At 55.8% G+C, this 12,326-nt stretch overlaps 1 protein-coding gene across 3 annotated transcripts in view; it reads right to left on the bottom strand.

Moving 5' to 3' along the window:
• The window catches only part of Scube1 (signal peptide, CUB domain and EGF like domain containing 1), a 142,271-nt gene that overhangs the window by 17,514 nt on the left and 112,431 nt on the right, over window positions 1-12,326 (bottom strand). For all 3 annotated transcript variants that reach the window (XM_045153424.1, XM_045153423.1, XM_045153425.1), the window contains 7 exons: window positions 10,880-11,002; window positions 8,915-9,031; window positions 7,448-7,570; window positions 3,603-3,722; window positions 3,210-3,314; window positions 1,856-1,972; window positions 976-1,113 (listed from right to left, as the gene is read on the bottom strand). In XM_045153424.1, the coding sequence (XP_045009359.1) occupies window positions 976-1,113; window positions 1,856-1,972; window positions 3,210-3,314; window positions 3,603-3,722; window positions 7,448-7,570; window positions 8,915-9,031; window positions 10,880-11,002 (843 nt within the window). The remainder of the gene's footprint in view (window positions 1-975; window positions 1,114-1,855; window positions 1,973-3,209; window positions 3,315-3,602; window positions 3,723-7,447; window positions 7,571-8,914; window positions 9,032-10,879; window positions 11,003-12,326) is intronic.

Here is a 12,326-nt window from a genome sequence, read left to right on the forward strand (position 1 = left end):
ACAATGCTTACACACACACACACACACACACGCGCGCGCGCACATGCACACGCACGTGCATGTAAGATACCTTGAGGTCTGGCCCCTGTCTGCCTTGCTTGTTTGCACACCCATATACTCAGATACTCTAACGATCCCCCTTTCTTTTTCTTTTCTTTTCTTTTCTTTTTTCTTTTTTTGAGGTAGGGTCTCACTCTGGTCCAGGCTGACCTGGAATTAACTCTGTAGTCTCAGGGTGGCCTCGAACTCATGGCGATCCTCCTACCTCTGCCTCCCAAGTGCTGGGATTAAAGGCATGCGCCACCATGCCCGGCTCTTTTTTTTCTTTATTTAGTTGCAAGCAGAGAGAGAGACAAAAGAGAGAGACAGAGAGAATGGGCCCACTAGGGCCTCCAGCTGCTGCAAAAGGACTCCAGACACACGTACCACTTTGTGCATCTGGCTTTACATGGACACAGGAGAAACAAACTTGGGTTGTTAGGCTCTGCGAGCCAAGTGCCTTAACCACTGTGCCATCTCTCCAGCTCTGTGCACCCCACTTTCTAGCTGTCCTTCTCACTGATTCCTGGACACCCTCTCTGATCTCTGTGGCTCTGTTCTGTTCCTGGATGCCATTCCTTGCCACTTCTACCTGATGAACTTTGATTTCAAATTCCCGTTTAAGTGTTGCCTGTCCCTGAAGGCTTCCTGTGTCCTCCCTTGGGGAGCCTGTGCTTCCGGGAGGCTGGGAAAGAGCCCCTGGCTCAGCTGCTCATATCCGCCCTTCCTGCGTCAGTGGAGGTGCTGAGGGCTGGATACTTGTGCTGTCTCTGGTCCCCGATGCTGCTCCTCACACTGTCCTGAGGTGCAGGATGTGATCTGCAGGCCCTCTGCTCCTGGCTGGCCTCTGCCTCCAGTGGCTTGCCCAGCCTCATGCCTATAGAACCCCAGCACCTCTGTCAGGTCCTCAGCAGCCAATGGGAATCCCTCACCCACCTGAGGCCTCCTCCATCTTCATCTCCACTTCAAACTCTGCGGTGATGTGGGATACCTCCTTCGACGGGGACTTGCGGCCTCGGCGTTTCTTTTTCGAGGAGTCACACTTGAGGGTCATGAAAGTCACGTGGCAGTTGTCTGGACAAAGAAGGGGACACTGTGGCAAAGGTGGCTTGGGTCAGGACGCAGGGTCCCACTTAGCCCTGCATATAGACTTGCTGTGGGCAAGGGTCCCTCTAGGCTCCAGAGTCCACGAAGCAGATGGAGACACTGAGAACAGGGAAGGAAGGCTACGGCTGGCTTAGGGTCCCACAAGGGGCTCAGGTCTCAGGTCTAGCCCTCTGAGTGACAGACTACTGCATGTGGAGGTGCCCTGTACTTACTAGCTCAGGGGGGCCATGTATCTTAGTACTGGCTGAGGGCTTGGAGCCTGCACCTCAGGCTACGTCATGCTGAATTTTGCAGGTCTGGTGTGTATGTGTGTGTGTGTGTGTGGGGGGGGAGGTTGGGGAGGAGAATCTCAAGGGACCGGAGCTGGAACCTTCACTCCCGGGCTCTCCCTCCATGCTTGCTCATGCTCTTACCTGAGCCCGAAACCTGAAATACCTTCCATCGGGAGTCAACCATGCCACAGAGAGACTTGGGGGCGTCCTTTAACCCTGGGTGAAGCCAGCATAATGGCCCTTGGGGATGCTGGGGTGCCTACATTTTCCTGTTTGTAGTGCTCATGCATGATGCAAAGGGCTTACAGAGCTTGGTGGTAGATACTGGTCGGTTCCTATGTGTGGAAACCCAGCACTGCTGGACACTGGCCCCAGCTCTCAGGCCGGGGCATTCCTGCACCACGCCCTGGCTAGGATGGTGAGGGCAGCTCACTCACCCAGCAGTGGCTGTCTTGGAGTCTCCTTTGCTCGCTCTCGGCTGCGAGGCCTCAGGTGACACTTGGCGTCTCTGATCTTGAAGCGGGCCTTTTGCCTGAGGAGGGCAGCGGGGGCATCTGGGGAAAGCCAAAATTCCCCCAGGTGGCGGCCTCTCCTGTGGGCAAGGAGGTGGTGGGGGACGGGGGCTGCCAGGGGACATGTCCTCCTGGAGCTGGGGATGGTGCCTGGTGGGGGCCACTCTGCCCCAACAGCCCTTGTGGACAGGGGAATTCCCCTGCCCTGCTCTTGACTTCTCTCCTTGAAAGTATGAAAAAGAGGGTGTACACCTTTAATCTTAGCACTTGGGAGGCAGAGCTATGAGGATTGTTGTGAATTGAGGCCAGCCTAAGGACTACAGATTGAATTCTGGGTCAGCCTGGGCTAGAATGACACCGTACTCCAAAAAAAAAAAAAAAGAAAAAAGTCTGCTGGGCATGGTGGCACATGCCTTTAATCCCAGCACTCAGGAGGCAGAGGTAGGAGGTTCGCCGTGAGTTCGAGGCCATCCTGAGATTACATAGTGAATTCCAGGTCAGCCTGGGCTGGAGTGAGACCCTACTTCGAAAAACAAAAACAGAACAAAACAAAGTCTAAAAAAGTCTTCATGGCCAATGGGGTCAGGCTCGAGGCCAGGGGCCATCTAGACAGAGGTCCTCCTCAGTGGGTAGAAATGGGTACCATTCAATTCCTTCCTCAGAGCCAAAGCCAGAGACATAGCTCGTGCTTTTCAGAAGGAGGGCAGAAGCGAAGAGGGGGCAAGGAGGAGAAGGGGCTTTGAACCCTCAGACATCTAGAACCCTGGACTTCTCCAGATCATACCCCAGCACTGTAGACTAGAGAAACAGACCCCAGGTGCTCAGAATCCATCCTGGACGTGTTATACACCCAAGTCACCCGGTGTACCACCAGCATCCCATGCTGTGCTACGGGCTATGCAGGACAGAGACTGTGCTGTGCCTGGGCATCTCTTGGCATGGGGTTTGAGATGGTTCTGTTTCAGGAGCTGTTAGGACCTAAATGCCACAGCAGAGCATGGGCTCCTCGCATCCCGGGGACACACCGCTCTGTTACTGTGATCTCAACTGGAAAGGCCCTCCCACGGTCTATTCCCACCACGCTTGCAGGCACTCAGCCTCAGGCTGCTGGCTTCTAGGTCTTGGTCCTGCCTCGTCACCAGCATCCTAGACCACACTGGGTAGTTCTAGACTGGGCAATGCTTCCCTGGGAGGATCTCCCCCCTCTCCTGCAGCCTGCACTGGATGTAAAGTCCAAGGATCCCTCAGGTGTGTGCAGTGTGGATGGGCCCAAGGGTACCTGTGCAGCTGGGCCCGGTTGTGGAGCTGGTGCCATTGCGTTTCGGTAGAATCTTGCCCTGGAGACCCGGAGCACCGCAGCTTAGCACGTAGCTGTTTTCTGAATCTGCAGAGAGGCCGCTGGGTAAGATGGGCCTGGGTGTACCTTCCTCCCAGAGCTCCAGATTCCTGAGGCCTCCAAGGAGTGGCCAAGTGAAGAGATCAGGGCTAACCCCGTGTCACTCTGTAAGCGGCCAGGCAAGGAGTTCTCCAGGCTCAGAGAGCCCGGCACCTAGCTGCCTGGGAGAGCTCCGGGATTAGAACCTCACTCCTGTTCTGGGGAGCAGCAGGGTAGAGGTATGGCACCCAGGGAAGCAGCCCCCACCCCATTCCATCCCAGACGGTCAGGGGTTACCTGGCATGAAGAGGCTGTGGCCCAGGCAGGACAGGAAGCAGTTCTCCACGCCGCCCACCTTGCCACAGGACAGTTGGGCCTGTGCAGAGGTCTGGGCCCGAGAAAGGCACCTGCCCATTTCTAAGGAGAAGGAAGACACAGAGGGCCTGAGAGGCGCCAGGGTGAGACCTCGTGATGTTGGAGGGAGCCCTGAGGGTGAGTCCACAGGGATGCCCTTTTCTCTTGCAATCCTGCCTTCTGGGTGGAAGGGCCTTGGAGATAGCAGGATGTAGGTCCATTTGACCACATGGCATAGTGTGTCGATACATCTGGTTTATTCCTGCCCAGCCCTTGCTGTCTGAGAGAAGATCAGGCCCATTCCCTGGCAGGATCTCCTGGGACAGGTGCAGCTGCAAAGGAACACGGGCTTTCTGACAGGGACTGATTTTGGGGCATCCACTGATGTTTCCATGAAGGTTCTGAAGGTGATCCAGACTGCTCTTGATTGTCATTAGAGAACTGAAAAGTCCCCAGACTCTTGGGGGTAGACTGGTGGCTCCATGGCTGAGAAAAACATCTGAACTCACTAGACAGATCTTTAACTGGTAATGACTGGATCCAAAAGCCCTCTTACCTCAACTTTCCCTAACATAAATCCCATAATTTACCCTTCTCCGTGTCTGTGTTTTTCAATCCTTTGCTAATGTGGACACTCTGAACCAGTCTCCAGGTAGAGCCACTGTAGTGACCAGGTTACAAGGCTCCTCCAAGCCTCATTCTTCTGTAGCCAACACAAGCTGCACCCCGACTCTTTGAGGGTCAAATCCAGCACCACCTGAAACAAGCTCACTCCACACTGAGGGTCAGCAGGTGGCTTTGCTCAGTGAAGGGCCAGAGATGCAGCCTCCTTCAGAGGCAGACGGCCTGGCTCCTGGGATGAGATACGAGTGGTGCCTTCTCCTCTGGGGGTCGTTGCGGAGGTCCCTCTTGGGGACAGCACAGAGACCCCATGCTTCCAGAGGGGAGCCCCACAGATGTTAGTCCTTTACAGGGTCTCTCAGGGGGTACGGCTCAACAAAGACTCGATTTTGATGCATCTCACTGGACGACTCCACCGAGCTCACTAGATCTCTCACTGGACAATCAGGCCTGAGGTTTGGGGTGTACCTTGCCCATCTTGTTAGACAATTATGGACAGCTTTATGTCACATGGGTGGATTTTTGGCCATTTTAAAGCATTCTTTTGAGTGAGTGTGAATGTGGGTGTGTGTGTTTGCATATGTGCACGTGGAGGCCAGAGGCTGATGTCTAGTGTCTTTCTCCATTGTGGTCCACTTTACTGAGGAGGGGTCTGTACTGTGAGCCCAGAACTCATGCATGGGTGCAGCTAGTCTGGCTAGCCAGCTTGCCAGGGTCCCTCTCTTGAGTCTTAGGGTGATGCGTTTACCTGGGGGCTGGGGATGCAGTCCTGGAGCTTACAGTGCAAGCGCTTTATCCACTAAGAGCCTCCCCAGCCCCTACATGGCTGGTGCTGCTCTCTGGTGCACCCTGTGTCTCCTGGGCGTATGGGACAGTATTCTTTATTCTTTGGAGTTTATCCAAGGCAGCCTCTGAGGACTAAAGTGATGCAGATTAGCAAGATAACATTTTTTTTTGTTTCTTGGGTTTATTTTTGGATAGCTAAGGACTGGCCCACAGAAATAGATCCCACCTTGCCTGCCTTGACCAGACTAGAGCTCCAGCCTGACTCAGTCTTATCCAAGACGGCTATAAGCAGCAGCATCCTGAGTCTTCCTCAGCTGTTTACCAGCTTTGCAGCTGTGGGCGGACCTTCCAGAGTCGGCGCTGGCCCCTCCTGGGCCCCAGCAACCAACTGAGGTCCTTTGTTACATTTGAACTTGGTAATGGGGCTCATCCTAATTGGATGCCTGGTTTATAAAAGGACTTGATCCAAGCTTCCCCCTTCCCAGTCTGGCTTCTCTTGGCCTGGGCTCTTTCCTGCTCCCCGCCCCTTACCTCAACTTTCCCTATCATAAATCTCATAATTTACCTTCTCCGTGTCTGTGTTTTTCAACTCTTTGCTAATGTGGACAAGAACCGGAGGCTTGGGAGCCCCTGCCTTGGGAGTTTTAATCCACGCAGAGCTCTATCTCGTATTAAAAGGCCTGTGGTGTATTCAGTGTTGACCAGGAAGCCCGTCCTTGGGTTCTCAACAGCCAGAGGCATCATGCTGCTTTGTGCAGATTTGAGGGTAAGCACTGTTACGTCATTGATCACATGGCCTCTTTTGGGCTCTTTGGTTGTGGGAACTTGAGAGGCTCTACAAAATATACACTTTTTGGCTTTTTCCTTCCTCTCCTCCGCATCCGTTTTTTTTTTTTTTTTTTCTCTCTCTCTTTTTCTTTTTCAGAGCCTGGGTGGAAACCAGGACCTTGTACCTGCCAGGCAAGCGCTCTGCTGCTTAGCCAGGCCCTAAGCCCTAAGTGTGTGCTCTCGAGAGACGACAGTGATCATGGGTTTGTTGTGGCAAAGCTGTGAGGTCCTGGTAGAGCTACGTCCTTATAGCTTTAGACCATAATCTTAACTCTTGTGCTGGCTGGTATATGGTGAAGCGCTCTCCCCCATCCCCCGCTTGCCTCAAAATCCAAATGACCACTACCACTGACAACTTAGAGTGACATCCCTTATTGTGGGAACTTCTTTCTAACAGGCTGAAATTAATACAGCAATACTCTCAGAAGAAGCTCTAGAAAGGAGCCAGAGCGTTGGTCATTCAACATTCAGCTTCTGCTGCTGGCACGCCTTGGCCTCAGTCCCCAATCCTCTGACCCACCTTCTCCCAGCCCTCCCTCACCGAATGCCCTTCTGCCGCCCCCTCAGCCATCCATTTCTCCCGCCCCAGCACGGCTTCTTTCTTACTGAGCCTTTCCTTCATCAGTGACGAGCAAGGCAAAGGAAAACTATGTTGTACAGAAATCTACTGAAAATCACTCAGCCAAGCTGTTGGTCAGGGAGGCCACTGATGCCTCAAGCACGCTACAGGCTATTGCCAAGGTTTTTGGTTGTGCAGCAAAACTAGATGGTGAGACCTTACTGCTGAAGACTCCACATGCTTGGGCTGCGGAACACTGAGAAATTGAGCTGGAGCTCAGCTAGACGTCTCCTGCCTGCTAGCTAGCTGTCAGAAAGCTGGGAAGAGCTATGCAGCCTGTTGGTGGAGAAAAGTCATCAATGTATTGACCAGCAGTGGACCCTGAAAGCGTCACCCCTGGCCAGCCAGGCCAAATGTACCAACTGGTGAAATGGTGGCATATCTGTTATGGGAGAAATCAACTACTCCCTGATGGGACTTGAGGCCCACTCCACGGGAAGAAATTCATGCCTGACACTGCAAAGCCTAATCAAAAGCCTATGGCTGGGGAGGTTGTAAGCCCTGGAAGGGGAAACTACTACCGTTGTTTGGCTAAGGGGAGATATTATGCCCACCAGCTCCCTTCTACACACTTAGGTTTATGGCCATATATTAATGCTATCGTCACTTTTGGTTAAAGAAACTTCTCTTTTCAGATGGCAGTGACCACTGGAGTGACTCAAAAGTCATTAGAGTGTTGAGAAGTGATAGTGGGGTGTTCAGCACTGAGACATCTCTAGCACACCCTCCAAGCTCACCCACGAGGACCCCCCTCGCCCAGCACGTTCACCCACGAGGACCCCCCCCAGCCCAGCATGCTCACCCACGAGGATCCCCCCCAGCCCAGCACGTTCACCCACGAGGGCCCTCCCCGGCCCGGCACGCTCACCCACGAGGGCCCTCCCCAGCCCAGCACGTTCACCCACGAGGGCCCTCCCCGGCCCGGCACGCTCACCCACGCAATCCTTCCGGTTCCAGTGCAGCCGCTTCCCTGGCGGACATGCGCACTCGTAGCCGCCCTTGGTGTTTACGCAGCCCTGGTCACAGCTGCCATTGTCCATGCTGCACTCGTCCACGTCTGCAGGCACAGGTGCGAGTAAGGGCCGGAGGGGGGCGGGGCCACCCGCTCAGGCCACGCCCCCAGCCCTCAGCTCCTAACTCCAGCCCACCCAACTCAACCAGCTCTCCCCAGCCCAGGCATCCCGAGCCGGATCGCACCCGGGCCTCCGCACAAGCTCCTTCTCAGCTGGTTCCCCTCCTGTCCAGTGGCCACCGGTACAGGTGAGTGAACGGAGCCACCTGAGGCCCTTCCTCTGACCAAGAGCCCCTCCTGGATTGGGCGGCAAGGGCTAGCGTCTCTTGCCCTAGGACACCAGCATGCCAGCCATCGGCAGGCGGGGGGCGGGGTGGCGCCTCTCGAGGACCTACAGCCATGACCAGTGGTCACCCACATCCGTGTCGACATCGTTTCATTGTCTGACCCCAACCAGCTTCAGGCTGCCTTGGGGCCACAGAAAGAGAGTTGGGGTACTCCTCCTCCCACCTTCACCAGCCAAGTCCGCCCCACATCCCCTTGGCTCAGCTAGGGTTCTTTTGCCTTTTGTGGTGTTTTGCCGTGCATGGAACTCAAGACCTGAACCCCATCCTAAGCCAGAGCTCTCTCACCTAGCTATGGACGCCCCCTGGCCCTGCTTGAATCATCTAGAACCTTCTCTCTCTTCCTGGCCCCTACCTTTGTTTGAGAGGTTCAAGCTTCCAGGCCAGACCCCAACTCCCTACAGTGCCCCCTGAATCCCACACTCCTTTCCGATGGCAGCCAGTCTCCCCACGTGAATCCAACTATATTACAGCTTGTTTAAAGACCCTCTGGTTTCTCAGGGTGCTGCGAACAAGACCCTAAGCCCCCCCGCGCCCAGGCTCACATGTCACCTGGTGCACATTTCCCAAGGGCATCCCCACCTGTTCTTACTGCCACGGGCTCAGCCCCTCTCCTCTGTCCCCTCTGTCCATCTCCCTGTTCCTCTGTGCACGCTGCCCCCTCTGCACTGCTTCCCCCTGGTGACCCAAACTGCTCCCTTGGGATGCTCAATGTCTCACATCCCGCCCTTGTCCTGATCTCCGCATACGGAACTGTGCAGCTGTCTGCGCCCTGGTCACCTCCCTCTGGCCTGTGGTGCTCCACTAAACGAGGTTTCTGGACTTCTGTCCCCAAAGAGGATAAGGATTGGCACCCAGTGACTCTGCCTCTCCTTTCCTGCTCAGGGCCGGACCCTCCTGCCTGGTGGTCCTCAGCCTTGCGGAGGCCCCTCCCAGGCCCACCGGGGTCAAGTTCGCCGTCGGGGAGTGGGAAACAGTGTTGGGTGGCCGTGAGGCCGGGCGCGTGCCTCGAGGGGGAGGTGGCCCTGGCGGGCGGGCTGCAGACCTCCGCAGTGGGTTGTCCCATAGAGCGTGTAGCCGAGGTGACAAAGGCACTGGAAACTGCCCGGGGAGTTGATGCAGGTGTGGTCACAGGTCCGCTCGAAGGAGCACTCGTCAATGTCTGCGGCCACAAAGAGACAACGTGGGGGTCAGTGCTGGGCGGCGGGCAAAGTGTGGGGCTCAGTTACTCAGTGCGCATCTGGCTGGGACAGTCCCTGGGCCTGAGGCTCATAGCACAGTCTACAGTATTGGCTTTCCCCCCACCCCTTTGGCTTTTTGAGGCAGGGTCCAACTGTAGCCCAGGTTGACCTGGAATTCACTCGGTAGTCTCAGGGTGGGTCTTGAACTCATGGCGATCCTCTTATCTCTGCCTCCTCAGTGCTGGGGTTAAAGGCGTGCACTCGCTATCATGACTGGCTCTCATTCATTTTTTTTTTTTTTTTGATTTTTCGAGGTAAGGTCTCACTCCAGCTCAGGCTGACCTGGAATTCACTAATTCCCTATGTAATCTCAGGGTGGCCTCGAACTCGCGGCAATCCTCCTACCTCTGCCTCCCGAGTGCTGGGATTAAAGGCATGCGGCACCACGCCTGGCTAATTCTCATTATTCATTTTTTAAAAAATATTTTCATTGCTATTTATTTGCAAGCAGAGAGAGGGAGGGAAAGAGTGTCACAGGCACTGGCCCTTCACAGAACTTGGCAAGGCCAAAGGAGAAACGAAAAGTGTGGAGGAGCTCTGTGGGGCCTGCCGGCTTCCTGAGAGGAGGGTGGACCAGGACGCCATCACAGGACTGAGAGGGTGAGGGGAGGGAAGTGACACACGGTGAGTGGAAGGCCAGCCTGTTCTCACTGTCCTCATGCCCTGACACCTGGTGGCCTTACACTGCCCCTGTACTGAGCCACACCCATAGGCACAGGCTGCCAAGTGTTGAAATCAGAACTATGGGTGCCTCAGGGGAACAAAATAGTCAAGACTGCAATAGAACAGTCTGGGTGGAAACTGAGGCCTTCCTGATTCTCCTTCTGTATTTTCTCCCCAAACTGATCCCACAGGGCACCCCTCCTTCCCAGTGTCCTGACCAGCCTCACTGGGCTCCCCAAACCCCCTCTCCTATGGCCAGTCTCCTGCACCTCTTTGGGAAATGTCCACCCCAGCATGTCCGTGGTCTTTCCAAGAAGCCCTCCCTGACCACCTTCACTCAGGTCTCCTCTAGGCTCCCACTACATCTTGGATTTATCCTGTCACTCTTGGGTGTTGTCCAGACCGCTCAGCCCATTACCCCTGTCCTAGCAGAGGCCAGGGACACCCTACACTGTTGGACAGCACCTGCAATGTTCAAGATCTTCCACCAGGAGGCAGTATTTCACCTCCAAAGCGGCAGGTGGGGAGGGCCTCAGTCCCCCACCCCCACATTTTTTTGTGTTTGTACACTACTATGTCACGGTGCATGCGTGGAGGACTGAGGACAATGTTTGAACATGGGTCCTTGCCAGCCACCTCATTTTGAGGCAAGCGGTTCACTGCTGCATTTGCTGGATGGCAGGCCCACGAACTTCTGGGAAATCCTCTTGGTTTTGCTTCCCATCTTGCCATAGGTGTGTGGGGACTACAGAAGCCCACCCTAGCTTCCAGCTTTTACTAGGGGTCTGGGATCTGAACTCAGGGATGCAGGCTTGCATGGCAAGTGCTTTATCCACTGACTATCATCCCCCCCCCATTTTGGTTTTTCTGATGAATTCTTACTATGTAGCTCAGACTACGCTCAAAGACAGGGAACAGGGTTGGACTGAGTGCTCACAGAGTCATGAAGGACAGACAGCTGGAGGCCTGTGCCCATTCTCACAGGTCCTGCTGGCTCCCTGGACCATTTAAGGCATGCATTCTTCTCAGGGGCCCTCGTGATCCTGGACCCAGAAACACTGACCCGGAGGTGCTGAGGGCAAGCGGCCTGGGACCGGGACTCTTACCTTGGCACGTCCGCTCATCAGTCAGCAGCTTGTGGCCCTTGCGGCAGCTGCACTCAAAGCTGCCCACGGTGTTGCGGCAGAAGTGGTCACAGCCCCCGTTGTTCATGAGGCACTCGTTGATGTCTGCAGAGGCGGGTTGGGGAGAGTGGGCTCAGGTCCTGTGGGTGGGATGGTGTGGGGGGACAGCACCGTCCTGCCCACTTGTCCCTGACTTGCCTGCTACCCACTAGCTGGGGCTGGCTTCAGGTCTGCAGCTGAGCACTGGGCTGGGGCCCCTGCTCCAGATACAGGGCTAAGGGGCGTGGGTGCAAGGGAAAGCCAGAATTTCCCACGTTTCTCCCCTCCCCCAACTGAGCCTGATACTCAGTCTCAGGGGGACAGCAGGGACAATGATATTCCCTAAGTCCTTCACTCACACGTATATAGTCGTCCTGGAGTGTGTGAGACTAGAGTCGGGGTCATCTCAGGAGACTTGGGGCAGCCATGTCATGTTCCCCCACCGAGGGATAAGATAAGAAGGGTATCCACAGTGTGGAAAAGGATGAGGTCGAGGGGCGAGGGAGGTGACATGGTGAGGGTGAGGATGAGGGAGGTGACATGGTGAGGGTGAGGATGAGGGAGGTGACATGGTGAGGGTGAGGGACGAGGGAGGTGACATGGTGAGGGTGAGGGACGAGGGAGGTGACATGGTGAGGGTGAGGGACGAGGGAGGTGACATGGTGAGGGTGAGGGACGAGGGAGGTGACATGGTGAGGGTGAGGGACGGGGGAGGTGACATGGTGAGGGTGAGGGACGGGGGAGGTGACATGGTGAGGGTGAGGGACGGGGGAGGTGACATGGTGAGGGTGAGGGACGGGGGAGGTGACATGGTGAGGGTGAGGGACGGGGGAGGTGACATGGTGAGGGTGAGGGACGAGGGAGGTGACATGGTGAGGATGAGGGATGAGGGAGGTGACATGGTGAGGGTGAGGGATGAGGGAGGTGACATGGTGAGGGTGAGGGATGGGGGAGGTGACATGGTGAGGATGAGGGATGGGGGAGGTGACATGGTGAGGGTGAGGGACGGGGGAGGTGACATGGTGAGGGTGAGGGATGGGGGAGGTGACATGGTGAGGGTGAGGGATGGGGGAGGTGACATGGTGAGGATGAGGGACGGGGGAGGTGACATGGTGAGGGTGAGGGACGGGGGAGGTGACATGGTGAGGGTGAGGGACGGGGGAGGTGACATGGTGAGGGTGAGGGACGAGGGAGGTGACATGGTGAGGGTGAGGGACGAGGGAGGTGACATGGTGAGGATGAGGGATGAGGGAGGTGACATGGTGAGGGTGAGGGATGAGGGAGGTGACATGGTGAGGGTGAGGGATGGGGGAGGTGACATGGTGAGGATGAGGGATGGGGGAGGTGACATGGTGAGGGTGAGGGACGGGGGAGGTGACATGGTGAGGGT

The sequence above is a fragment of the Jaculus jaculus genome, chromosome 6 (assembly GCF_020740685.1).
Source record: "Jaculus jaculus isolate mJacJac1 chromosome 6, mJacJac1.mat.Y.cur, whole genome shotgun sequence".
Lineage (NCBI taxonomy): Eukaryota > Metazoa > Chordata > Mammalia > Rodentia > Dipodidae > Jaculus > Jaculus jaculus.